Source organism: Schistocerca serialis, chromosome 8 (genome assembly GCF_023864345.2).
Source record: "Schistocerca serialis cubense isolate TAMUIC-IGC-003099 chromosome 8, iqSchSeri2.2, whole genome shotgun sequence".
NCBI lineage: Eukaryota > Metazoa > Arthropoda > Insecta > Orthoptera > Acrididae > Schistocerca > Schistocerca serialis.
In genome coordinates, this window is record NC_064645.1 from 493,395,431 (window position 1) to 493,422,771 (window position 27,341).

At 43.0% G+C, this 27,341-nt stretch overlaps 1 protein-coding gene across 1 annotated transcript in view; it reads left to right on the top strand.

Moving 5' to 3' along the window:
* Positions 1-2,083: 2,083 nt before the first annotated feature.
* Positions 2,084-27,341, top strand: part of LOC126417089 (orexin receptor type 2-like) — a gene marked incomplete at its 5' end in the record, with an annotated part of 145,116 nt that continues 119,858 nt past the window's right edge. Inside the window, 3 exons of the mRNA XM_050084983.1 lie at positions 2,084-2,100; positions 2,935-3,101; positions 22,833-23,118. Coding sequence (XP_049940940.1) covers positions 2,084-2,100; positions 2,935-3,101; positions 22,833-23,118 — 470 coding nt within the window. The remainder of the gene's footprint in view (positions 2,101-2,934; positions 3,102-22,832; positions 23,119-27,341) is intronic.

Consider the following 27,341-nt stretch of genomic DNA (forward strand, 5'->3'; position numbering starts at 1 on the left):
CTTGTGTGGTACAGTGTCAAAAGCCTTCTGGAAATCCATGAATCGATCTGAAATCCCTTTTCAATAGCACTCAACACTTCATGCGAATAAAGAGCTCATTGCGTTTCAAAAGAACGATTTTTTCTAAACCTATGTTGACTGTGTGTCAATAGAATGTTTTCTTCGACGTATTTCATAGTGTCCGAACACAATGTATGTTCCAGAATCCTGTTGCATATCGACGTTAATGATATGGGCCTGTAATTAAGTGGATTATTCCTACTACCTTTCTTGAATATTGGTGTGACCTGTACACTTTCCATTCTTTGGGTACGTATCTTTCAAAAATGGCTCTAAGCTCTATGGGACTAAACATCTGAGGTCATGAGTCCCCTATACTTAGAACTACTTAAACCTAACTAACCTAAGGACATCGCACACAGCCCTGCCCGAGGCAGGATTCGAACCTACGACCGTAGCAGGACCGCGGTTCGGGACTGAAGCGCCTAGAACCGCACGGTCACAGCGGCCGGCTACGGATCTTTCGTCGAGCGAACGATTGTATATGATTGTCAAGTATGGAGCTAGCGCATCAGCATACTCGGAAAGGAACCTAATTGGTATACAGTCTGGACCAGAAGATTTGCATTTATTAAGTGATATAAGTTGCTTCACTACTCCGAGGATATTTTCTTCTACGTTACTCATGTTGGCAACTGTTCTTGATTCGAATTCTGGAATATTTACTTCGTCTTCTTTTGTGAAGGCATTGCGGAAGGCTGTGTTTAGTAACTCTGCTTTAGCAGCACTGTCTTCGATAGTATCTCCATTGCTATCGCGCAGAGAAGGCATTGATTGTTTCTTGCCGCTAACATTCTTCACATACGACCAGAATCTCTTTGGATTTTCTGCCAGGTTTCGAGACAAAGTTTCGTTGTGGAATCTGTTATAAGCATCTCGCATTGAAGCCCGCGCTAAATTTCGAGCCTCTGTAAAAGATCGCCAATCGTGGGGAGACGCAATCTTGGCAAGACGCAATGATACCTTCATTGTGCGATAACGTTGGTGATATTATTGATGACAGTGCCACTAAAGCAGAATTACTAAAGAGGACTTTCCGAAATTCCTTCGCAAAGTGAGACGAAATAAATATTCCAGAATCCTCACCAAGAGCAATTGCGAACATGAGTAACCTAGAAGTAGATATCCTTGGTTTAGTGAAGCAGCTTAAAACAAGAAAGGCAGGTTCCTGTCAGGGCATGCTGATACAATAGCTCCATACTTCGCGATCGTATACGATCGCTCGCTCGTAAAAAGATCGGTACCCAAAGACTGGAATGTTATGCAAGTCACACCAGTACCCATGAAAGGAAATAATAGTAATCCACTGAATTACCGGCCAATATCACTAACGTCAGTTTGCAGCAGGATTTTGGAAAATATATTTTGTTCTAACATTATAAATAACCGCAAAGAAAACGATTTATTGACAAACAGTCAACACAGACTCAGAAAACATCATTCTTGCCAAACGCAACTACCTCACTATTCTCACGGAGTAATGAGTGCTATCGAAAAGGATCCTCAAATTATTTCCGCATTTTTAGATTTCCAGAAGGCTTTTGACAATGTCTGTGACACGTGAATTCTAATCAAATTACGTGCGCATGCCGTATACCGTATAGTCTCAGCTGCGCAAATGGATTCGTGGTTTGCTGTTAGAAAAGTCACAGTTCGTAATAACAGACAGAAAGTCATCGGGTAAAACAAAAGTATTATCTGGCGTTCACAACGAAGCGTTATAGGTCCTCTGCTGTCGCTGGCCTACATAAACGATTTAGGAAACAATCTGACCTGCCCTCTTAGAGTGTCTGCAAATTATGTTGTCATTTACCGTCCTGTAAAGCCATCAGACGAACTGAAAAACTGAAAAACGAGATCTAGAACATATCTGTATCGTACAAAAAGTGGCAAAAGTGGCAATTGACTGTAAATAACGAAAAATGTAATGCCATTCACATCAGTACTAAAAAGAATCCTCTAAATTTTGGGTTACACAATAAAGCCCACAAATCTAAAGGCTGTAAACTCAACTAAATACTTAGGGATTACAATTACGAATAACTTAAATTGGAACGATTGCGGGGAAAGCAAACCAAAGACTGCGATTTATTGGCAGAAATGTAACAGGTCTACTAAAGACACTGCTTGCACTACTCTTGTCCGTCCTCTTCTGGAATATTGCTGTGCAGTGTGGCATTCACATCAGGCAGGATTGACGGAGGACTCGGAAAAGTTCAAAGAATGGCAGCGCGTTTCGTATTATGGCGAAATAAGGGAGGGACTGCTATGGATATGATATACGATTTGGGGTAGCAGTCATTAAAAGAAATACGTTTTCCGCTGCGGCAGGATCTTCTTATGAAATTTCAGTCACCAAATTCCTCCTCAGAGTGTGAAAATGTTTCGTTGGTGCCCATCTACATAGGGAGGAATGATCAGCATAATTAGAGAAATCAGAGCTCACATGGAAAGATTTAAGTGTTCGTTTCTGTAGCGAGTTGTTCCAGAGTGGAACGGTAGAGAAGTAACTTGAAAGTGGTTCGACGAACCTTCTGTAGGGCACTTAGTTGTGAATTTCAGAGTAATCATGTAGATGAAGTAGTACTGGAAAAATTCAGTAATTTAAAATAACCGGTATTCAAACTGTGCTATGGCTGCCATCAACATTTTCCTTACGCAGGGCTCATGAGTAAAAGATAAGAAGTTAGGGAATGTACATAGGCATACAGTCATTTTAGCTCGCTCAATATGCAAATGTGACAGGAAGAAAGTTGCTAATATTGGTACGATGTACGATCCGCCATGCAATGTGCAGCGATATTCAGGTAGATGTTTACGAAGACAGCGCCCACGGGCTGTGCCGCTTTGCATCACAGATCAGAGCGACGGCGGGTCCCTCTCTCTGTTGCAGACGGTGTCGGTGGCGGTATCGGTGCTGACGCTGACGTTCATCAGCATCGACCGCTGGTACGCCATCTGCTTCCCGCTGCGCTTCAACTCCACCACCAGCCGCGCCAAGACAGCCATCGGCATCATCTGGTTTGTGTCGCTCGCCTTCGGTAAGTGCTTCTGTGCCCGTCCATTGTATTGCATCTGCTCGTATTGAGATCGGCCTACACTGTTGGCATAAACTCGAGGATATCCTTTCTCTCAGGAGTGCTAGTTCTGCAAGGTTCGCAGGAGAGCTTCTGTAAAGTTTGGAAGGTAGGAGACGAGGTTCTGGCAGAAGTAAAGCTGTGAGTACCGGCCGTGAGTCGTGCTTCGGTAGCTCAGTTGGTAGAGCACTTGCTCGCGAAAGGCAAAGGTCCCGACTTCGAGTCTCGGTCGGGCACACAGTTTTAATCTGCCAGGAAGTTTCATATCAGCGCACACTCCGCAGCAGAGTGAAAATCTCATTCTGGAAACTTGGTGTAATTTTTGTTTATAATTACCCAGAAAAAAATAAAAACACTACAGTATGCCCACCATCAGAGTTGCAACCATACTAATTCACAGAATATGAAACTGTTTAAACCAAACATTAATCGGTGGATTAATTTAGCAGTGTTTGGAAGATCTAATACAGATTGGCAACGTCATTAAAGCTTTCCAGTTCAACACTCACATCCTTGAGCTTGTAGTTTAGCCTAATAAGTTTCTTAATGTGGCCATTTCCACATAAAGTTTATAAATATTTCTTCCATAAACTTGAAAATAATCAGAATAAACAGATCTATCACGGAAATTATCATACACACGAAAGTAAAGCTGCAAAGAAAACGCTTTAAAGACCAATTATATATGACAAGCCTTTAAAGATCAATTGTGTATGGCAAACTCATTGCTTCAACTAATAGAGAAAATCAGGTCAATAGATGATAAACAGAACAAATAAAAAAAAACTCGCACCAAACTATCTCTAAAGCTAAAATCCAGCTGTCGACTGAGAAAACACATTGCCTTTTCTGGTATTTGAATGACGCTCTATTAAAAATATTTTGAGACTGAAAAACTGTTGGAACTTTTTTAGCCTTCGGGCATAGATGACAGAAATACGTCAAGGCCGCACAACAGCGGACAGGACGATCTACATAACCTAACTTTTCGTTACTTACTGTTACACAAATCATTTCACAAAAAATTTGACCATTCTCTTATTCAATTTTTTTAAATTTATTTTCAAGTTTCGTTCAAAAAGCGTGATCTTTGTGACACTTCATTTGCTTTCCTGCTCTCAAAATTACTCGACTTTTGTACTTGATTTTAAGGAAGACGTTTTCACAGTTAAATATCACACCAGTGCAACTTTTAATGCAAAAATTGCTATGATTTGAAAAGATGAATTTTTTGACACTTCATTTACATAGCTAGCAGCAGCTCCTCTTAAAATATTTAAATTTTCCCTCAAACCACTAATTACGTTTTCCATAACTAGCATGATTACTTTCAAGCAAATAAACTTTTTTTTCTGGCTAGACCTCAGGCTGCTCAGTTTTATAGCATTTGTTCATTTCCCACTCTTAGTCTGAGTATGAAAATTAGAAAAAATCCATTGCGTAATTTTCTCTTAAGCCACTAGTTAATGTTTTCTCAATCACAATGGTTGCCTTCAAGCAATTAATTATTTTTCAAAACTACACCTAATGGTGGTCAGTTTGATACCCCATTTGTCCATTTCCCCCTCCTTCCTTGGCTATGAAAATTGTGATAGAAGCCTATTACATAATTTATGGGGTATTGTGTACGACTTCCTGCACTATGGTAAGGGGAGATGTGTTACAGAGTGGTGCTGCAACTGTCGTTGTAGGAAAGCAGCCCAAGAGCAGAAATAATTAGCAAACAAGTTAACGCCGGCCGCTGTAACCGACCGGTTCTAGGTGTTTCAGTCCGAAACCACGCTGCTGTTACGGTCGCAGGTTCGAATCCTGCCTCAGGCATGGATGTTTGTGATGTCCTTAGGTTAGTTAGGTCTAGGGGACTGATGACCTCATATGTTAAGGCCCATAGTGCTTAGAGCCATTTGAACCATTTTTGAACAGGTTAAACAACAAACAGAAGATTTATTAAGTTATATTTCTCCAAGCGAATGAAGACTAATTACAAATAACCCCAAGATCTAGAGTCCAGCTCATAGAATAGCAATTAGGATGAGGCTCGCTGTCCTAAGCGCGAAGGAAGGTGTCATAGCGTAACGGCTTCAAGCACAAGAGGCGTGAGTGGCTGCCGACGGCCGTTCTATATTGTGGCGGCAGAGGGCGCTCATAGTAGGAAGCTGGAGGTGTGGCTCAGTGGGCGCACACCATTGGGTCCGCCAGATCCTGTGCAACAGCTGTCAGTGTCCGAGGGAAACTTGTCGTTCCATTACCAACCTTGGTACACCGTGGTAAGATATCGATACTCGATACACATAGCAGCAGCAGCACTCCTTCAGGCCACGAGTGGCCCATCGGGACCATCCGACCGCCGTGTCATCCTCAGGTGAGAATGCTGATAGGAGGAGCGTGTAGTCAGCATACTGCTGTCCCAGTCGTTATGATGGTTTTCTTTGACCGGAACCGCTACTATTAGGTCGAGTAGCTCCTCAATTGGAATCACGAGGCTGAGTGCACCCCGAAAAATGGCAACAGCGCATGACGGCCCAGATGGTCATCCATCCAAGTGCCGGCCACGCCCGACAGTGCTTAACTTCGGTGATCTGACGGCAAGGCCGGTGCCGTCGATACACATAGGGAACCTTGTTTTCTCTCCACTCAAACATTTGACCAAAAATCCAATCATCTCTCGCCCCCTTTGCCTCTCCTGCTCATCCTTTATCTATTCCCTTACAGTTATTTGATCCACTTTCAACAATCAGCAGTCTCTATCCCCCCAAGAGTGACACACCAATCTCTCAATGCATTAACATAATTTTACCAACTCTGAAGTATATGTGCCATCACACTACAATTCATACTGAAAAAGCACACATTCAAGCACATACACGAACACAACCACATACACGTACATGTGCACACACACACACACACACACAAATACACACAAAGAACAGAAACGAATGTACTATAAAGTTCGCAACAATTGTACGAGGTGTTTGAGATAAGGAGCTTTTCTCTGTAGCTAACAGAATAATAAGTAAATGGTAGAATTATTTAAATTGCTAAACAGAAGAGTTGTTACTCTTTCTCCGGAGTTAATTTATATGTTTCTCAGAGCTACTATAACGAGTTATAATTTTTTAAGTAGAACGTAATTTTTTCTGTCAGTTAGCTAATGTACACTACTGGCCATTAAAATTGCTACACCAAGAAGAAATGCAGATGATAAACGGGTATTCATTGGACAAATATATTATACTAGAACTAACATGTGATTACATGTTCACGCAATTTGGGTGCATAGATCCTGAGAAACCAGTACCCAGAACAACCACCTCTGGACGTAATAACGGCCTTGATACGCCTGGGCATTGAGTTAAACAGAGCTTGGATGGTGTGTACAGGTACAGCTGACCATGCAGCTTCAACACGATACCACAGTTCATCAAGAGTAGTGACTGGCGTATTGTGACGAGCCAGTTGCTCGGCCACCATTGACCAGACATTTTCAATTGGTGAGACATCTGGAGAATGCGCTGGCCAGGGCAGCAGTCGAACATTTTCTGTATCCAGAAAGGCTTGTACAGGACCTGCAACGTGCGGTTGTCCATTATCCTGCTGAAATGGAGGGTTTCACGGGGATCGAATGAGGGGTAGTGCCACGGGTCGTAACACATCTGAAATATAACGTCCACTGTTCAAAGTGCCGTCACTGCGAACAAGAAGTGACCGAAACGTGTAACCAATGGCACCCCATACCATCACGCCGGGTGATACACCAGTATGGCGATGACGAATACACGCTTCCAATGTGCGTTCACCGCGATGTCGCCAAACACGGATGCGACCATCACGATGTTGTAAACAGAACCTGGATTCATCCGAAAAAATGACGTTTTGCCATTCAAGCACCCAGGCTCGTCGCTGAGGACACCATCGCAGGCGCTCCTGTCTGTGATGCAGCGTCAAGGGTAACCGCAACCATGGTCTCCGAGCTGATAGTCCATGCTGCTGCAAACGTCGTCGAACTGTTCGTGCAGATGGTTGTCGTCCTGCAAGCGTCCCCACCTGTTGACTCAGGGATCGAGGTGTGGCTTCACGATCCGTTACAACCATGCTGGTAAGATGCCTGTCATGGTTCAAATGGCTCTGAGCACTATGGGACTCAACTTCTGAGGTCATTAGTCCCCTAGAACTTAGAACTAGTTAAACCTAAGGACATCACAAACATCCATGCCCGAGGCAGGATTCGAACCTGCGACCGTAGCGAGATGCCTGTCATCTCGAATGCTAGTGATACGAGGCCGTTGGGATCCAGCACGGAGTTCCGTATTACCCTCCTGAACCCAACGAATCCCTATTCTGCTAACAGTCATTGGATCTCGACCAACGCGAGCAGCAATGTAGCGATACGATAAACCGCTATTGCGATGTGCTACAATCCGACCTTCATGAAAGTCGCAAACGTGTTGGTACGCATTTCTCCTCCTTACACTAGGCATCACAACAACGTTTCACCAGGCAACGACGGTCAACTGCTGTTTGTGTATGAGAAATCGGTTGGAAACTTTCCTCATGTCAGCACGTTGTAGGTGTCGCCACCGGCGCCAGCCTTGTGTGAATACTCTGAAAAGCTAATCATTTGCATATCACAGCATCTTCTTCCCGTTGGTTAAATTTTGCGTCTGTAGCAAGTGATCTTCCTGGTGTAGCAATTTTAATGGCCAGTAGTGCATTTAAACTAAATGAGATCAAAGCAAAATAAAATTTCTATCAATTTTAGTCAAGGACCTAGAAACGTTCAAAGGTTTATAGATGGATGCAACATGTTGGACATAAAGTTGCTGGCGTCGTGGAGCGACAAGCACCCTTAACGCACTGTTTGAAGACATCTGGGGTTGTGGATTCGACGACATAACCACGATTCTTTAAGTACCACATAAATCTTAAGCCACTGGTGTTAAATCGAATGGGAAGACTATGAGGATCATTCCTGAGGACACTGGCGTCGTAACTATATTCCAGCAAGTTCATTGCTCAGTTCTCAAAGCACGCCAAACTTGGAATGAGCCGGACAAACGTCGTGCTGCATCCACATACGGCCTCTAATATCTACCAGAATGAGATTTTCAACTCACAGATGAATGTGCGCTGTTATTAAACTTCCTTGTTGATTAAAACTCGGGACCTTTGCTTTTCGCGGGCAAGTGACCGGCATTTCTTCCAGGACTGCTAGTCCTGCAAATTTAGCATGAGAACTTCTATGTCGTTTGGAAGATAGAAGATGGAGTACTGACGGAAATTAAGCTGTGAGGACAGGTCCTGGTCGTGCTTGGTTTGCTCAGTCGGCAGATCACTTGCCTGCGAAAGGAAAAGGTCCCCAGATCGAATCTCGGCCAATCATACAGTTTTAATCTGTCAGCAAATTTCTTCTCTAGTATCTAGCAAGAAATTTTCAAGCAGAGCACTTACACTGTCTATAATACACTTAGGCGACAAAAGTCATGGGATAAGTCCTAATTTCGTGTCGAACGTCTTTTTTGCCCGGCGTACTGCAGCAACTCGACGTGTCATAGACTCAAAACGTCGTTGGAAGTCCCCTGCAGAAATTGTGAGCCTAGCTTCATCTATAGCCACCCATAATTGCGAAAGTATTACCGGTTCAGGATTTTGAGCACGAAATGCCCTCTCGACTATGTCCCGTAAATGTTCGATGGGTTTCATGTTGGGCGATCTCGATGGCGAAATCAGTCGCTCCAATCGTCCAGAATGTTTTTCAAATCAATCGCGAATAATTCTGGCCTTGTTACAAGATGTGTTGTTATCCAAAAATATTCCATCATTGTTTGGGAGCATGAAATCTATGAGTGGCTGCAAATAGTCTCCAAGTAGTCGAATATAACCATTTACAGTCAATGATCGGTCCAGTTGGACCAGAGGATCCAGGCCATTCCGTGTAAACACAGCCCACAGCATTACGGAGCGACTACCAGCTTGGTCAGTGCCTTGTTGACCACTTGGAAGCTTTGCTTCGTGGGGTCTGCGCCATACTCGAGCCCTACCATCAGCTCTTAGCAATGGAAACTGGGACTCATCTGACCAGGCCACGGTTTCATATTCGTCTAGGATCCGAACGCTACGGCCACAAGCGATGTCGTGCTGTTAGGAAAGGCACTCGCATCGGTCGTCTTCTGCCATAGCCCATTCACGCCAAATTTCGACGCACTGTCCTGAAGGATACGTTCGTCGTACGACCCACATGGAATTCTGTTGTTACTCCGTATTATGTTGCTTCTCTGATAGTCCTGGCAACTCTATTCAATCGACCTTTCTCTCGGTCGTTAAGGGAAGGCCGTCGACCACTGTGCTATTCGAGGTGAAAGGTAATGCCTGAAATCTGGTATTCTCGGTGCTCTCTTGCCACTGTGGATCTCGGAATATTGAATTCCTTAACGGTTTCGAAGTGAAATGTCCTACGCGTCTAGCTCCAATCACCATTCAACGTTCAAAGTCTGTTAATTCCCGTCGCAAACCTTTCCAGGTGAATTTTGTGATTACAAATGACAGCTCCGTCAATGCGCTACCCTACTAAACCTTGTCTACACGCTACTGCGGACTTCTACATACGTGCATATTGCTATCCCATGACTTTTGTCACCTCATGGTAAGGGTTAAATGCATCTTACCTGTCAGAGTACATACAAAGCAGTGTGGATCGATGATTTCGTCTCCAAGGATTCCCCACCACACATGGACCAACTCGTTGGACGAGAGACGTGACGGACCCATGTAAGATTTTCTGTGGTCTAGTAATGTATTTTACGATGGTTCACTGCACCATGACTTACGGGCGTGGATTCATCAGCTAACATGACACTTTGTAAGCCGTGCAGAGCGAAATTATTCACGGACCACTCGCAGAAAGCAACTCCGTGTTTGTTCCACGTCATTGTCCCCCGGACCAGACTTACTTTGTTTGTGCATTCTGATCTGCAGTGTAGGTATAGTGTCTTCAGTCCAACCGAACTTCGAACAGTGCATTGATGAATATCGTCACTCATTGACACAATCAGTTTTATGTACAGCATGTGAGATCCACCCTTAAAAATTTTAACATTTAAGCTCTTTAACTAAAATTGATAGAAATTGGATTTAAATACCATTTATTTAAAAACAGCGTTATCTACATGATAAAAAATAGAACTCATTGCAATAACACTCTGCATAACATCTGAACAAACTATATTCATATCTCTGGATAACGAGTAACGCTTCTTACGTTACTTGTCTAAAGAAATATTTGTTTGGTTTATTATTTTGTAAGTTACACAGAAACACTCATTATCTGAAGCACCCTGTGTTCACATAACAGACAAGAGGCACAAAGTGAACAAACAGTGTAAGGACAATTCTCTTAAGATAAACATGCTGTTCTTTCCAGATCAGTAGTGAAGTGTTTTGCAGAATTTAGCTACAATCAAAAGATCTCGACGCGAATATATGGTGATTTTTCTGAACTGAAGTGGAAGTGCACCCTCAAACTTATGACCAGATGAGAGGAAACACAGATTTCAAAAGGACAAACGAGTAATTGCAACCTTTTATTCATGTAAAAATTATGATTTTTAACACTTTCGAATCAATATCGAATGTATAAAAGAGACTGTATCGTTCCAGAAAAAAATACACTGAGGATGTTTTTAACATAATACTATATTGCAGCAAGAAAAGAGTGTTTGATGAACAATTTGCTAAACACCTCTGACCTCGAAACAATGTTTTCTAAGTATAGCACTTTAATTGTGACATCAGTCAGCGACTAATGATTTCCGGCGTATAAAGTCAAACATCACAACAGCCTCCTAACAGGAGGGCGGAAGATCAGCCGTAAAAGATTGGATCTTCCTCTGGCGTAAACTCTCCTTAAGGTTGGGAGGATTACATTAATCAACGGCATGGCGATCGAGAAAGCAACTGAGAAGATGATGATCTCTAACATATCAAAGCAATCATTGTTAGTTGCCATTCGGTTCTCGAAGATGTGAACACTAAGTGGTGGGTGACCATCAGAAAAAGACTGAAAAACCAACAAAAGGGTAACATTTTACGGGTATTGGAGTAAAATGTCAAAACTCTGAATGTGGTAGAGACGCTAGACAGTCTGAAAACGGAACTTAAAGTAGATGTAGTGACCATCAGTGAAGTGAAACGGGAAGAAGACAGATGTTTGATCTGATCAGTATGAGCAGTAGAATTCATTGTGAAGAGGAACTTAGCGCAGGAACTGAATCACCGTTAATGGTTCTGTGACTGGGCTATTCTCATCAGAAATAAAGTTATACTTGGAAAAGGCAAAAAACTCAGAAAAATACTAATTGTATTACCTCATCGTGAGAAAAAAGTTCCGAAATCAGATATTCGACCAAAAGGTGTATCTAGGAGCAAATACAGATCGCAATTTAGTAATGATGAAGAGCAAGATGAAGTTTAAGCTAATTGTCAGGAAGAATCAACGTGGAAAAAAGAGGGCTACTGAAACAGCGAAGAGTGATGATGTACGTTTGACGTTCTCTGAGGCTCTAGATACTGCGATACTGAATACCACTCCAAGGAGCTCCGCTGATGAGGAATGGATATCTCTAAAAAGAGCAGTCACAGAATTTGGGCAGGTAAAGATAGTTACAAGGAATGTAAAGGCGAAGAAACCTTGAGTAACAGAAGAAATACTTCAGCCGGCCAAAGAAATGAGGAAGTACAAAAATGGTCAGGGAAATTCAGATGTACGTCACGTAGAAATGAAATAAGTAGCAAGTGAAGGGAGGCAAATTAGAAATGACTGCCGGCACAATGTGAAGAAATCGATAAAGAAACGGTCGCCAGGACTGATTCAGTATATAGAAAAGTCAAAACAACGTTGGGGGAAATTAAAAGCAAGAGTGGCAATATTAAGAGTGCAAAGACAATTACGCTGTTAAACGCAGAGGAGAAAGAGAATACGTGGAAAGCGTGCAGAAGAAACGGGAATCGATATGGAGGATATGGGGGACCCAGTATTAGAATCAGAGCTTAACAGACCTTTGGAAGACAGTGACAAATAAGGCAGAAGGGAAAGGTAATATTCCTTCAGAATTTCTAAGATCATTAGGGGAAATGGAAACAAAATGACTATTCAGGTTCGTGTGTACAACCTACGAGGCTTGGGACATATCAGCAGACTATCGGGAAAACATCATCCACAGAATCTCGAAGATAGCAAAGGCACCGGCCAGAGTGGCTGAGCGGTTCTAGGCGCTTCAGTCCGGAACCGCGCGACCGCTACGGTCGCAGGTTAGAATCCTGCTTCGGGCATGGATGTGTATGATGTCCTTAGGTGAGTTAGGTTTAAGTAGTTCTAAGTTCTAGGGGACTGATGACCTCAGATGTTAAGTCCCATAGTGCTCAGAGCCATTTGAGCCATAGCAAAGGCAGATAGGTGCAAGAGCTATCGCACACTCAGCTTAATGGCTCATGCATTCAAGTTGCTTACAAGAATCTACATCGATCATTCGCAAATCACATTTAAGTGCGTGGAAGAGGGCTCATCGAATACAGAATAATGCAATTGAAAACTGAGGATGTGACAGATGACGGTCAGTTTGGTTTTGGAATTCGTGATAGCCGCATCAAAACAATCAGTAGACTAACCACTAAAACAAGAAAAAGAAATAAAAATGTTCCGGAACACCCAGCATGCAAGATTTAATGATGACAATTGTATATATAAAGTCTTTATCAGCAGTTATTGGTTTTTCTTACAAAGCTTACTGGAAATAATTAAAGAGCATTTTTACTGGACATATTTCACTTTTATTTATAAAGCATTTTCTGTGATCATTCTGTAAATATGGACGCAAAATATATGATTTGGTATTTGGTTGATTTTATCATTTGTGTGTTTTTTCTTTTCTGTTATGACTTTATGAATGTGGTAATTTTCTTGTAGGATAGGAAGGTGTTTTACGTTATTTTATAATTAAATTTTCCATTTCTGCGTCTCCAATGGTAATTTTATATTGGTGTTGGTGTAAGTGTTCAGTGAAAGCTAAATGATTTGTCCTGTACTTTCAGGCTCTTACAAGCTCTTTATATCTTTGGTGACTTATTTTTATGTTTTGTTTTCTGAAAGTATTAGATATTATGGTATTATATGTGTGTACTTGTGGTTGTGTGTCACTGTTTATTTTTTTCCTTTGTCACACTGTGTGTTCGTGTTCTTGTGCCTTGTATGTTTGTTTACGTGGAAGCCTGTCCTTCTGTCACTGAAAGTTGGGTGTTTGCTCTTTTCTCTTTGAATTTCTGTCCTTTGTTCAGCCTCGTTACCAAGTTTTCTTTGTATCTATTGTTTGTGGCTATTTGTCTGTGGTATTCATTTGTTTTGTTTATTAACTTTATGTAGTAAACTGATGCACAATAAGCACACTGTCCGGCACTGGATTAGATGGAGTGGATCCTGAATGTGATAGATGAACCAAGCAGTAAAACTGACCGGTTAAATGCAGCCATAAAATGTATTCATGAAAAAGAAAATTTTACAAAAGAAAAGGAGCAAAACAGTTAATTTTCTTGAACAGAAGCGTGAAGATTCAAAACAACAAACACATATTCGACATGTATCGAAAACTCACAACAACAGACACAATAATAAACCAGACATCAAACCATACACACTTACACAAACAAGCAGGACTTAGATATATGCTGCACAAACTAAACACAGATCCATTAGACACAGATGTCTACCAAAAATAAATTCATACGTAGTACAAATAGTCACAAACAATGAATACAAACGAAACTTAATAACAAAGCTGAACAATGAAATCAGCAAATGCTCAGCTATCACCAACACAAGGATAGATTTCGCACAAAAACAAAGTAACAAGACACAAGAGCAAATACTGAGAGTGGTGAACACATGAAACTACACTACTACTCCTATTTGTATTTTGATGTTTTACAAAAGTGATATGAAGTGGAATAAACATCAAAGAAGCATGAAAACGAGGATATAAAAAGCCAAGAATGAATGTGCAACCAATTTGCTTTCAACCTTAACCTAAACCCACAATGAAGGAACAAGCAATGGTTTGCAAGACATGTAAACAAGAGGCAAAAATACCTTGAGTAAATTGTATGTCAATTTTGTCAGGTAATACTGTCTTAAACCTACAGATACCAACATCTATAGGCATACTATGTTCCCATATTTCCAGAATGACCACAAAAGATGATTTATAAATAAAAGCAAATTGTCTCTGGTGAAAAGTACTCTTATTATTTTCAGTAAGCTTAAGAGATACGATTAGAAGACCAAGAACGAAGTGATCGAATTACAGTGCTAATGAAGAGCTTAGTGAAAGTGAAGGAAATTTACAAATTCTATTGAATGGAATGAACAGCTTAATGAGTACACAATATAGATTGAGAGTAAACAGAAGAAAGACGAACATAATCAGAAGTAGCAGAAACGAGAATATTGAGAAACTTAACATCAAAATAGGTGATCATGGAATGTACGAAGTCAAGGAATTCTGCTACCTTGGAAGCAAAATAACACATTACTTATTAAGGAAAGAGGACATAAAAAGCAGACAAGCACGGGCAAGGAGGCCCCTTTTAGGAAAAATAAATCTATTAACATTAAACATAGGCCTCAATTTGAGGAAGAAATTCCTGAGAATATACATTTGGAGCACAGCGTTGTATGGTAGTGAATCATGGATTGTGAGTAAACTGGAACACGAGAGGATCGAAGCATTTGAGATGTGGTACAAACAGAAGAATTCAGAATGAGATTTTCACTCCGCAGCGGAGTGTGCGCTGATATGAAACTTTCCTGGCAGATTAAAACTCTGTGCCGGACCGAGACTCGAACTCGGGACCTTTGCCTTTCGCGGGCAAGTGCTCTACTAACTGAGCTACCCAAGCACGACTCACGCCCCGTCCTCACAGTTTTACTTCTGCCAGTACCTCGTCTCCTACCTTCCAAACTTTACAGAAGCTCTACTGCGAACCTTGCAGAACTAGCACTCGTGAAAGAAAGGATATTGCGGAGACATGGCTTAGCCAGAGCCTGGGGGATGTTTCCAGAATGAGATTTTCACTCTGCAGTGGAGTATACGCTGATATGGAACTTCCTGGTAGATTAAAACTGTGTGCCGGACCGAGATTCGAAATCGGGACCTTTGCCTTTCGCGGGCAAGTGCTCTACTAACTGAGCTACCCAAGCACGACTCGCGCCCCGTCCTCACAGTTTTACTTCTGCCAGTACGTCTCCTACCTCCCAAACTTTACAGAAGCTCTCCTGCGAACCATGCAGGACTAGCACTCCTGAAAGAAAGGTTGGTAGAGCACTTGCCCGCGAAAGGCAAAGGTCCCGACATCGAGACTCGGTCTGGCACACATTTTTAATCTGCCAGGAAAGATTGTACAGAGTTTCAGGGAGAGCATAAGCGAACAATTGACAGGAATGGGGGAAAGAAATACAGTAGAAGAAGAATGGGTAGCTTTGAGGGATGAAGTAGCGAAGGCAGCAGAGGATCAAGTAGGTAAAAAGACGAGGGCTAGTAGAAATCCTTGGGTAACAGAAGAAATATTGAATTTAATTGATGAAAGGAGAAAATATAAAAATGCAGTAAATGAAGCAGGCAAAAAGGAATACAAACGTCTCAAAAATGAGATCGACAGGAAGTGCAAAATGGCTAAGCAGGGATGGCTAGAGGACAAATGTGAGGATGTAGAGGCCTATCTCACTAGGGGTAAGATAGATACTGCCTACAGGAAAATTAAAGAGACCTTTGGAGATAAGAGAACGACTTGTATGAATATCAAGAGCTCAGATGGAAACGCAGTTCTAAGCAAAGAAGGGACCGTAGAAAGGTGGAAGGAGTATATAGAGGGTCTATACAAGGGCGATGCACTTGAGGACAATATTATGGAAATGGAAGAGGATGTAGATGAAGATGAAATGGGAGACACGATACTGCGTGAAGAGTTTGACAGAGCACTGAAGGACCTGAGTCGAAACAAGGCCCCCGGAGTAGACAACGTTCCATTGGAACTACTGACGGCCTTGGGAGAGCCAGTCCTGACAAAACTCTACCATCTGGTGAGCAAGATGTATGAAACAGGCGAAATACCCTCAGACTTCAAGAAGAATATAATAATTCCAATCCCAAAGAAAGCAGGTGTTGACAGATGTGAAAATTACCGAACTATCAGTTTAATAAGTCACAGCTGCAAAATACTAACACGAATTCTTTACAGACGAATGGAAAAACTGGTAGAAGCGGACCTCGGGGAAGATCAGTTTGGATTCCGCAGAAATGTTGGAACACGTGAGGCAATACTGACCTTACGACTTATCTTAGAAGAAAGATTAAGGGAAGGCAAACCTACATTTCTAGCATTTGTAGACTTAGAGAAAGCTTTTGACAGTGTTGACTGGAATACTCTCTTTCAAATTATAAAGGTGGCAGGGGTAAAATACAGGGAGCGAAAGGCTATTTACAATTTGTACAGAAATCAGATGGCAGTTATAAGAGTCGAGGGACACGAAAGGGAAGCAGTGGTTGGGAAGGGAGTAAGACAGGGTTGTAGCCTCTCCCCGATGTTGTTCAATCTGTATATTGAGCAAGCAGTAAAGGAAACAAAAGAAAAATTCGGAGTAGGTATTAAAATTCATGGAGAAGAAATAAAAACTTTGAGGTTCGCCGATGACATTGTAATTCTGTCAGAGACAGCAAAGGACTTGGAAGAGCAGTTGAATGGAATGGACAGTGTCTTGAAAGGAGGATATAATATGAACATCAACAAAAGCAAAAAAAGGATAATGGAATATAGTCTAATTAAGTCGGGTGATGCTGAGGGAATTAGATTAGGAAATGAGACACTTAAAGTAGTAAAGGAGTTTTGCTATTTGGGGAGCAAAATAACTGATGATGGTCGAAGTAGAGAGGATATAAAATGTAGACTGGCAATGGCAAGGAAAGCGTTTCTGAAGAAGAGAAATTTGTTAACATCGAGTATTGATTTAAGCGTCAGGAAGTCATTTCTGAAAGTATTTGTATGGAGTGTAGCCATGTATGGAAGTGAAACATGGACGATAAATAGTTTGGACAAGAAGAGAATAGAAGCTTTCGAAATTTGGTGCTACAGAAGAATGCTGAAGATTAGATGGGTAGATCACATAACTAATGAGGAAGTATTGAATAGGATTGGGGAGAAGAGAAGTTTGTGGCCCAACTTGACCAAAAGAAGGGATCGGTTGGTAGGACATGTTCTGAGGCATCAAGGAATCACCAATTTAGTATTGGAGGGCAGCGTGGAGGGTAAAAATGTGTAGAGGGAGACCAAGAGATGAATACACTAAGCAGATTCAGAAGGATGTAGGTTGCAGTAGGTACTGGGAGATGAAAAAGCTTGCACAGGATAGAGTAGCATGGAGAGCTGCATCAAACCAGTCTCAGGACTGAAGACCACAACAACAACAACAGGAAAGTTTCAAAACAGAATAATGTGAAAATTAAGTGGACGTACAAGATAAGGAAAGAAGAGATTCCCTGCAGAATCGACGAAAAAAGGAACATACGGAAAACACTGAGAAGAAGGAGAGGATGATACGGCAAGTGCTACGATATGGGGGAATACCTTCCACAGCACTGGAGGGAGTTGTACAGAGTAAAAACTGTACGAGGGAAAAGAAGAAAGCAATGGTGCATTCGCATACACGACTGTGTTTGTATACGTAATGCCTTTACTTTTAAATATAGCTAAACTATTGGGAAAAAATCGCAGCACCAAGACGTAGTCGTGCAACGTAAGCGAAAGATGGTAGGCGTCTATTCAAATTTTGCGCCAGTGAGTGGCGTAGCAGCGCGACAATGTCGATGCAAACCAGGTCCACTTTAAATACACGGTGTCGTGAGCGTTAGTTACATTTGACATTTGACGTGGCGACTTTATACTAGTCAAGAATGCTTCTAAGTCGACAAAGACGCCAATATCAACACCTCCTCGAGTTTGAACGAGGACGTGTAATAGGGCTACGATGAGCTGGGTGTTCCTTCTGCGATATTGTAGAAAGACTTGGCACGAATGCAGCCACTGCACATGACTGCTGACAGCGGTGTGACGAGAATGTGCGATAGCAAGATGATCGGGCTCCGGACGGCCACATGGCAATACGAGAGGGAAGACCATTGTGTTCGGCGTATGGCTCTGGCGCATCGGACTGCATCTGCAGCAACACTCTGAACAGCTGTTGGCACCACCGTGACACAACGAACTGTTACAAATCGGTTACTTCAAGGAGAGCCCGACGGCCTGTAGCGTGCATTCTACTGACCCCAAACCACAGCCGTTTGCGACTTCAGTGGTGCCAAGCGAGAGCTCAATGGAGGTCAGGGTGGAGGTCTGTTGTATTTCTGATGAAAGCTGGTTCTGCCCCGGTGCCAGTGTCGTGTGTTGGTTGGATGGAGGCCAGTTGAGGGCCTGTAATCAACCTGTCTAGGTGCTAGACACACTGGACCTACACCTGGAGTTACCGCCTGTATAACTGCAAGAGCACTCTCATGTTTATCCTACGTACTCTGATTGCAAATTATACCTCAGCCTGGTGATTCGACCTATTCTGCTGTTATTCATGAACAGCAGTCCCGGGGGTGTTCAGCAACACGATACCCCTGGCCCACACACCGCTGTTGTATCCCGACATGCTCTACAGAGTGTCTTGTTGCCTCGGCCTGCTCGATCGCCAGATCTGATTCCAATCGGGCACATAAGGGATACCAACGGACGACAACTGCAGTGACATCCACAAACAGCATTAACAGCCCCTGTACTGACAACCAAATGCAACAGGAATAGAACCCCATCCCACAAACTGACTTTCGACACCTACGCGACACAATGCAAGAACGACTGCATGTTTGCACTCAACTCCCTGGTAGTTACATTGCTTAACAATGTACCAGCGTTTCACGATTGCCCTGACTTATTTCGGACTTCCATTAACCTGTGATCTTGTAATTTTAGTCACGTATATATGTTACCTAGACAGTGTACGGCAAGAAAGGAAGATTGAATTGATTGTTGGTGTTAATAACGATCATCCTCCTTTACCTCCTCTGCATTACTGCAGATGACGTGTCACTGAGGACATTTGTTCTGTGCATCCAGTACACGTGAGGCGCCTAGTTGTTTCAAAAAATGGTTCAAACGGCTCTGAGCACTATGGGACTCAACATCTGAGGTCATCAGTCCCCTAGAACGTAGAACTACTCAAACCTAACTAACCTAAGCACATCACACAAATCCATGCCCAAGGCAGGATTCGAACCTGCCACGGTAGCGGTAGCGCGGATCCAGACTGAAGCGCCTAGAACCGCTCGGCCACACTGGCCGGCCCTAGTTGTTTCCACTGCACTGTGTGGAATACGAAGGTTCTGTTATAGTTCACTGACCTGTTGTCTTCAAGTTGATGTCCCCAGCGCAGAAAACAGCACGCAGGTTCAAAAAATGGTTCAAATGGCTCTGAGCACTATGGGACTTAACATCTGTGGTCATCAGTCCCCTAGAACTTAGAACTACTTAAACCTAACTAACCTAAGGACATCACACATATCCATGCCCGAGGCAGGATTCGAACCTGCGACCGACGCTGTCACGCGGTTCCAAACTGAAGCGCCTAGAACCGCACGGCCACATCGGCCGGCAGCACGCAGGTCATAGGTTCTGTATCCTGAGGCTGAAACTGAGTTTTAGCGAGGTTCTGTTCTGGAATATAGCCACACGAGAAGACTACACGATCTTAACACAACACCTTCTGATACAGCAAAGTACATGATCAAACACAATGTTTACTAAAATGTATCTTTACACTATTTGTAGCACGTGTCTGTGCCTCGTGACTACCGGAGTGAATCTTTTAATACTGAATACTGGCAAACACATCCTGCGACAGACAACATGTCTATTCTTCTCGACTGTCTAATCCAGGGTGACGAACAGGAACTTAAATAAAAATTGGAAACACATCCTACGACAGACAACATGTCTGTTCTTCTAGACTGCCTAATCCAGAGTGACGAACAGCCCAAAACACTTCGCGCGCCTTACCAGAAAAAGCGTGACCCGAACGCTTCGTCTGCAATTTCGTCAGTCTTTCGTTTTTGATTTAAATTGTTTTTCATAATTTTAAAATGAATGACTCATAGTCAGCTGTTGAGAGATATTTATATTAAAAAGTGAAGTCATTCCAATGAGTAGTTTAACTAATAATAATAACTATACTTTAACGTATTGGCGCCCTTGTTCCGAACACAGCACCCAGTCACAGAACAGTAGCATTATGCAGGCGGTCTTTCTCACGGGAATGGTACAGAATCTAACATCTGCCACAGGTACCTCACACCATAATTCGTCATCTGCATACTTCTTGCATCTCCACTGCTCTGGGAACAGCTTTTTGGAGCCTAATATGATGGCTGACTAAGCCAGAAATATTACACTAGACAGATATATTTCCGTAATTTCATTACTTTACATTAATTACTTTTTTGGTGTTCTTTTTGCCTGTGTATACTGACTATTCGTACCGCTGACTGAGAATGGTCACTGATGACCCTACTACTGAATCTCTCTCTCTCTCTCTTTCCAAGCATTAACCCCGACTTGCGGGGTCTGCTGTTTTGCTACATCTCCTCCATTTCTCCATGTCGTTGACATTTTCTGGTCTTAAGCCAACAACGTGCAAGTCTGCCCTGATGTTATCAGTGCATCTCTTTTCGTGTCTTCCTGGTGGTCTTGTTGCTCCTAGGTTGATGTGGGGCGCTGTTTTTGCAACTGAGTTATCTTGCTTTCTCATGACGTGGCCGCTCCAGCGGAGAAGGACATCCCTCACTTTGTCGGTGATCGGTGCGACATTAAACCTTTGCCTCAGTCCCATACATTGCTGGGCGTATCATGGTCTTATATACTTTTGCCTTTAGATACTGAGGCATCTTTTTATCGCAGAGGACTCCAGTGACCTGTCTCCACTATTGAATGTCCCAATATTAAATCCATCCATCCATTCATTCATTCACCAATCCATCGATCCATCTATTCTTAAAGGCATTTTGCGGAGTATAGATGTACAGTACTGGCCATTAAAATTGCTACGCCACGAAGATGACGTGCTACAGACGCGAAATTTAACCAACAGAAAGAACATTGTGATATGCAAATGATTAGCTCTTCAGAGCATTCACACAAGGTTGGCGCCGGTGGCGACACCTACAACGTGCTGACATAAGGAAAGTTTCCAACCGATTTCTCATACACAAACAGCAGTTGACCGGCGTTACCTGGTGAACGTTGTTGTGATTCCTCGTGTAAGGAGGAGAAATGCGTACCATCACGTTTCCGACTTTGATAAAGGTCGGATTGTAGCCTATCGCGATTGCCGTTTATCGTATCGCGACATTGCTGCTCCCGTTGGTCGAGATCCAATGACTGTTAGCAGAATACAGGATCGGTGGGTTCAGGAAGGTAATATGGATCTCCGTGCTGGATCCCAACTGCCTCGTATGACTAGCATTCGAGATGACAGGCATCTTATCCGCATGGCTGTAACGGATCGTGCAGCCACGTCTCGATCCCAGAGTCAGCAGATGGGGACGTTTGCAAGACAACAACCATCTGCACGAACAATTCGACGACGTTTGCAGCAGCATGGACTATCATCTCGGACACCATGGATGCGGTTACCCTTGACGCTGCATCACAGACAGGAGCGCCTGCGATGGTGTACTCAACGACGAACCTGCATGCACGAATGGCAAAACGTCATTTTTTGAATGAATCCATGCTCTGTTTACAGCATCATGATGGTCGCATCCGTGTTTGGTACATCGCGGTGAACGCACATTGGAAGCGTGTATTCGTCATCGCCATACTGGTGTATCACCCGGCGTGATGGTATGGGGTGCCACTGGTTACACGTCTCGGTCACCTCTTGTTTGCATTGACGGCACTTTGAACAGTGGACGTTACATGTCAGATGTGTTACGACCCGTGGCTCTACCCTTCATTCGATCCCCGTGAAACCCTACATTTCAGCAGGATAATGCACGACCGCATGTTGCAGGACCTGTACAAGCCTTTCTGGATACAGAAAATGTTCTACTGCTGCCCTGGCCAGCGCATTGTCCAGATCTCTCACCAACTGAAAACGTCTGGTCAATGATGGCCGTGCAACTGGCTCGTCACAATAAGCCAGTGACTACTCTTGATGAACTGTAATGTCGTGTTCAAGCTGTATGAGCAGCTGTACGTGTACACGCCATCCAAGCTCTGTTTGACTCAATGCCCAGGCGTATCAAGGCCGTTATTAGCGCCGGAGGTGGTTGTTCTGGGTACTGATTTCTCAGGGTCGATGCACCCAAATTGCGTGAAAATGTAGTCACATGTCAGTTCTAGTATAGTATATTTGTCCAATGAATACCCGTTTATCATCTGCATTTCTTCTTGGTGTAGCAATTTTAATGGCCAGTAGTGTAGATGTAGATCAAGATGGGTCCCATCCATCGTCTCTCTACACAGATATTTTTGGATCGACTTGTTTGGGCTGAATGTCTGTTTCATTTTCGAGCGTACAGTCTGAACACGTGCTGAGAGTGAGTGGTCTGCGTGCAGACATCCCGGAGCTGGTGGTGCTGAGGGCCCGCGGCCGCGACTGGGACTCTGTGCTGCTGACGCAGTGCGAGAGCACCTGGAGCTACGACTCCGAGATGGTGTTCCACGGCGCCAAGAGCCTGCTGCTGTACACGCTGCCGCTGCTCTTCATGTCGGTCGCCTACTACCAGATCGTGCGCGTCCTCTGGCGCTCCGACACCATACCCGGACACGGCAGCAGTCGCAGCGGCGGGCTCAGCTCCAGCGCCAACGGCCGCGCCTACACCTCCTCCGGAAACTGCGGTACGTACATCTCCGTCCTGCAAGTTATGGGTCTTTCTGACCAAAACAAGTGTAACATCTGTAATTGGAGGAAGAGACGAGTGGAGATAGTGCGTGGTGCAATTTCAGTGATTAAAAAATACGAGGTGCGGCTAGAAAAAAACCGGACTAATGCTGGAAAAAACATTTATTTACAATTATTTACAATTTCATGTTATCTCCTTCAATGTACTCTCCTCCTCGGTCTCTACACCGCTCCATACGAATTTTCCACTGTTCATAGCAATGCTGCAGATCATTTTCGGTAAGTCCATACATTACTTCCGTCGCTTTTTCTTTTACTGCTTCAACAGTCTCAAATCTAGTTCCTTTCAAAGCTGACTTGACTTTAGGGAAAAGAAAAAAGTCACAGGGTGCCAAATCAGGTGAGTAGGGTGGATGATCTAAGATGTGAATGTTGTGTTTTGCCAAAAACATCTTCACTGACAACGCACTGTGAGCTGGGGCATTGTCTTGGTGAAGGATCCATGACTTTTTTCTTCACAAATCGCTCCGTTTTCTCCGTACTCGCTCACGTAGGGTAGCCAGGACGCTAATGTAGTAATGCTGATTCACTGTTTGTCCCTCTGGTACCCAATCAATGTGCACAATCCCTTTGATGTAAAAAAAAAAACAATCATCATTGCCTTGAATTTCGATTTTGACATTCGTGCTTTTTTTTGTCGTGGAGAAACAGGAGTTTTCCAATGCATCGATTGGCGTTTAGTTTCGGGATCGTAAGTAAAAAACCACGATTCATCGCAAGTAATAACATTTTGTAAGAAGGTGGGATCACTTTCAATGTTTTCCAGGATGTCAGAACAAATCATTCTTCGGCGTTCCTTCTGTTCAATTGTGAGACACTTTGGAACCATTTTTGAACACACTTTGTTCATGTTGAAACTTTCAAGAAGAATCTGCCTAACACTTTCCTTGTCATCTCCTGTTAACTCAGACACTGCTCTGATTGTTAAACGGCGATCTTGTCGAACAAGTTTACCGATTTTTTCAATGTTTGCATCAGTTTTTGCTGACAATGGTCTGCCAGTGCGAGTGTCATCACTGGTGTCTTCGCGGCCATCTTTAAATCGTTTAAACCACTCAAACACTTGTGTTCGCGATAAACAATCATCGCCGTACACTTGTTGTAACATTACAAACGTTTGACTTGCAGATTTTCCCAGTTTGAAACAAAATTTGATGTTAACACGCTGTTCTTTCTGTACACTCAACATTTTCCGATGCACAGACAAAACGTCAACTACTTAAAACAGACGCCACGGGCAGACTGAGTGCAGGAGGCAGATGAAACTCGAGCAGTAGGCCACGCGACTTTCAGCCTTATTGCATTCGTTTTATTGTTTCACCAGTACTAGTCCGGTTTTTTTCTAGCCACACCTCGTAAGATTAACTTTACAAATAATATAGCAGTATAGGCCTACTTACCAGTATAACGGGGCACACACACTCTGGCCCGGATTCGTGCACTGATTCGCATGGGAAGCCTGTCGTATGGCCGTTGTATCCTCTCCTGAGGCAAATGTTACAACTGTCTATGAAAATCTCTATATGGGACTGGTGTAGCCTCCCCATTACTAATCGGCCTATCCTGCTTGCGATATAAAATATGACCTTGGATCTCGTGTATGCCTAATGGATTTTTACTAATCGGATAAGGCTATCTTTCCCGAAGAAATAGTACCGATAAGTAGGAATAAAGTGTACAACAGACTTTTCTGATGGAAAAGTCTACTAAAATTAAAAAGTAATTAAATCGAACTGGATTGTAATTTGGAAAAATGAAAGCTATTTTGTGCATTCACTCACGAACAACACTGGACAGAAAAGGGGTACCACTGATCATGAATCCGAAAGTTACACTAATGAACGAAAAGGAAGTAATCAACGGTCGCCAGCCCACTAGGGCAGTTTACATCCAAAATCCTGTACAAGATGATGGAAAAGAAAAACATGAATTGTTAACCACTGACGTGGCAACTGAAGGTTGTCACTTTTTTTAACACTAACTTTAAGTGAGTATGTAATGATGAAGAAAACTGACAACTGACTCTTACGTTATGTTTGTCATTAAATTTCGAAAAAAACAATCGAGTAATGATTTGAAAATATACAGTTAAACTGTACGTTAGTACTGAACTTTGTTACGTGAACAATGACTTTCAATGACCTCAACGTATCGTCATCAAAGAAATTAAGAAAAAAAGCAAGTGCTTATTACTTTGCAGTAACTTATTTTGCAAACTGGATTTCAAATTATTGTCTGAACAACTGAGCCTTTTTTTTACTGACTTGAACAGAAATAAATAATAGAATACGTACCAAACCAAACAGCCGTGTGCTCGAAGTTATATCTAAAATAAATAAAACTTCTGCACTCTTAATTTGTGCATTTCTTTAGATTTGGGTTCTTTCCAGTGATTGATTCTCAAATTTGAAAATGAAATTCCCTTCATTTACCCACATACTGAAACCTCTGTTTTACAACACTTAATTGAAAGTAGACTGAGGCAAAATTTCTTAAAAGTGAAATTATCCATTAATAATTTGACTGTAACTATTCAATTTGTTCCTTATGACCCTCGGTTAGCATATGACGGAAGAAAAGGAACAAGGACCCTGCTTGGTAACAATGTTCAAATGGTTCAAATGGCTCTGAGCACTATGGGACTTAACATCTATGGTCATCAGTCCCCTAGAACTTAGAACTACTTAAATCTAACTAACCTAAGGACATCACACAACACCCAGCCATCACGAGGCAGAGAAAATCCCTGACCCCGCCGGGAATCGAACCCGGGAACCCGGGCGTGGGAAGCGAGAACGCTACCGCACGACCACGAGATGCGGGCTGGTAACAATGTCTGAGGACAATGAGGTCACAATAGTCCTGCGTTTAACTGATTATTATTTAAATAAATTTTTTCAATCAAATCGCATTCTGTTGTGCTGCTGGGTTCGCTGTTAATACTTTCTACCAATGAACAGTCTTACTTCAGCGTTGTGCATACGACAAAACTTGGAGCCGCCGACAAATCTCTGTTGCTGGAACTGCTGCTGTTGTTGAAGACGGTAGCATCTTGTGGAGCATGGCTAACTACAGGAACTAGCAACCTTAATTAATACAGCCTCTTTCGTCCGTCCACTGTCCCTACTCCTGCTACTAGACATCTGGATGGCGCACGTACATGATGGTAATGAAGTGGTACTCTCTACTGCGAGAGCGTTAACACCACACTTTCGCACACTACAAGAGCTCGAACCTGTCTGCCTCTCTCCACGCACTCCGCGCAACAACCACCTACCCAAAGATTTTACAACACACAGGCACTGCTATTACCGTTGCTAGTCGATGCAAATAACAATTCCTTTTGCTTTTTCCCAGAGCTTGTAAGTTTCACAGGAAGACACAGATAAATATAATGAAATTTCAACGGACTTCTACCTAAACTTACACATACAATGAAGCAATGTCCTTACTAATCAAAGAAAGCATTTAAATTACAAATATTTACAAACAATTCGGCTAAAAAAGTTTATATATCGGTAGGAGGTGCCATGCATCCTGCATTTTCGGTGTTACACTGGGACAGAGTTTAAACCAGAGCTGCTCCCTCACATCTTCTGTCGGAAACAGATCTGGGGATCTTACTGACCATAGGAGGACCTCAACATCACGGAGACAGTTCATAGAGACACGCTCCATGTGTGGACGACCGTCGTCGTGTTGAAACATGCTACCACTGTACTGTTCCGTGAGAGGTAACACTTGAGACCGCGAGATGTCAGTGCTATCAGAGTTGGCTCTGAGCACTATGGGACTTAACATCTGTGGTCATCAGTCCCCTAGAACTTAGAACTACTTAAACCGAACTAACCTAAGGACAACACACACATCCATGCCCGAGGCAGGATTCGAACCTGCGACCGTAGCAGTCGCGCGGTTCCGAACTGCGCGCCTAGAACCGCTAGACCACCGCGGCCGGCCTATCAGAGTTCCTTCAATCACTACCGACCACGAAATTAGGTCATGTCCAATAGCTTTCCACACCATGACGCCAGGAATAACAATGCTACACCTCTCTAAACCATTGCAAGAACGGCATCTCTACCCAGGTCACCAACTTAGCCGCCGGCGATGGCCACCCAGGGAAGTGCGTAACCCTCATTCACTTACGAAGGCAATGCGAC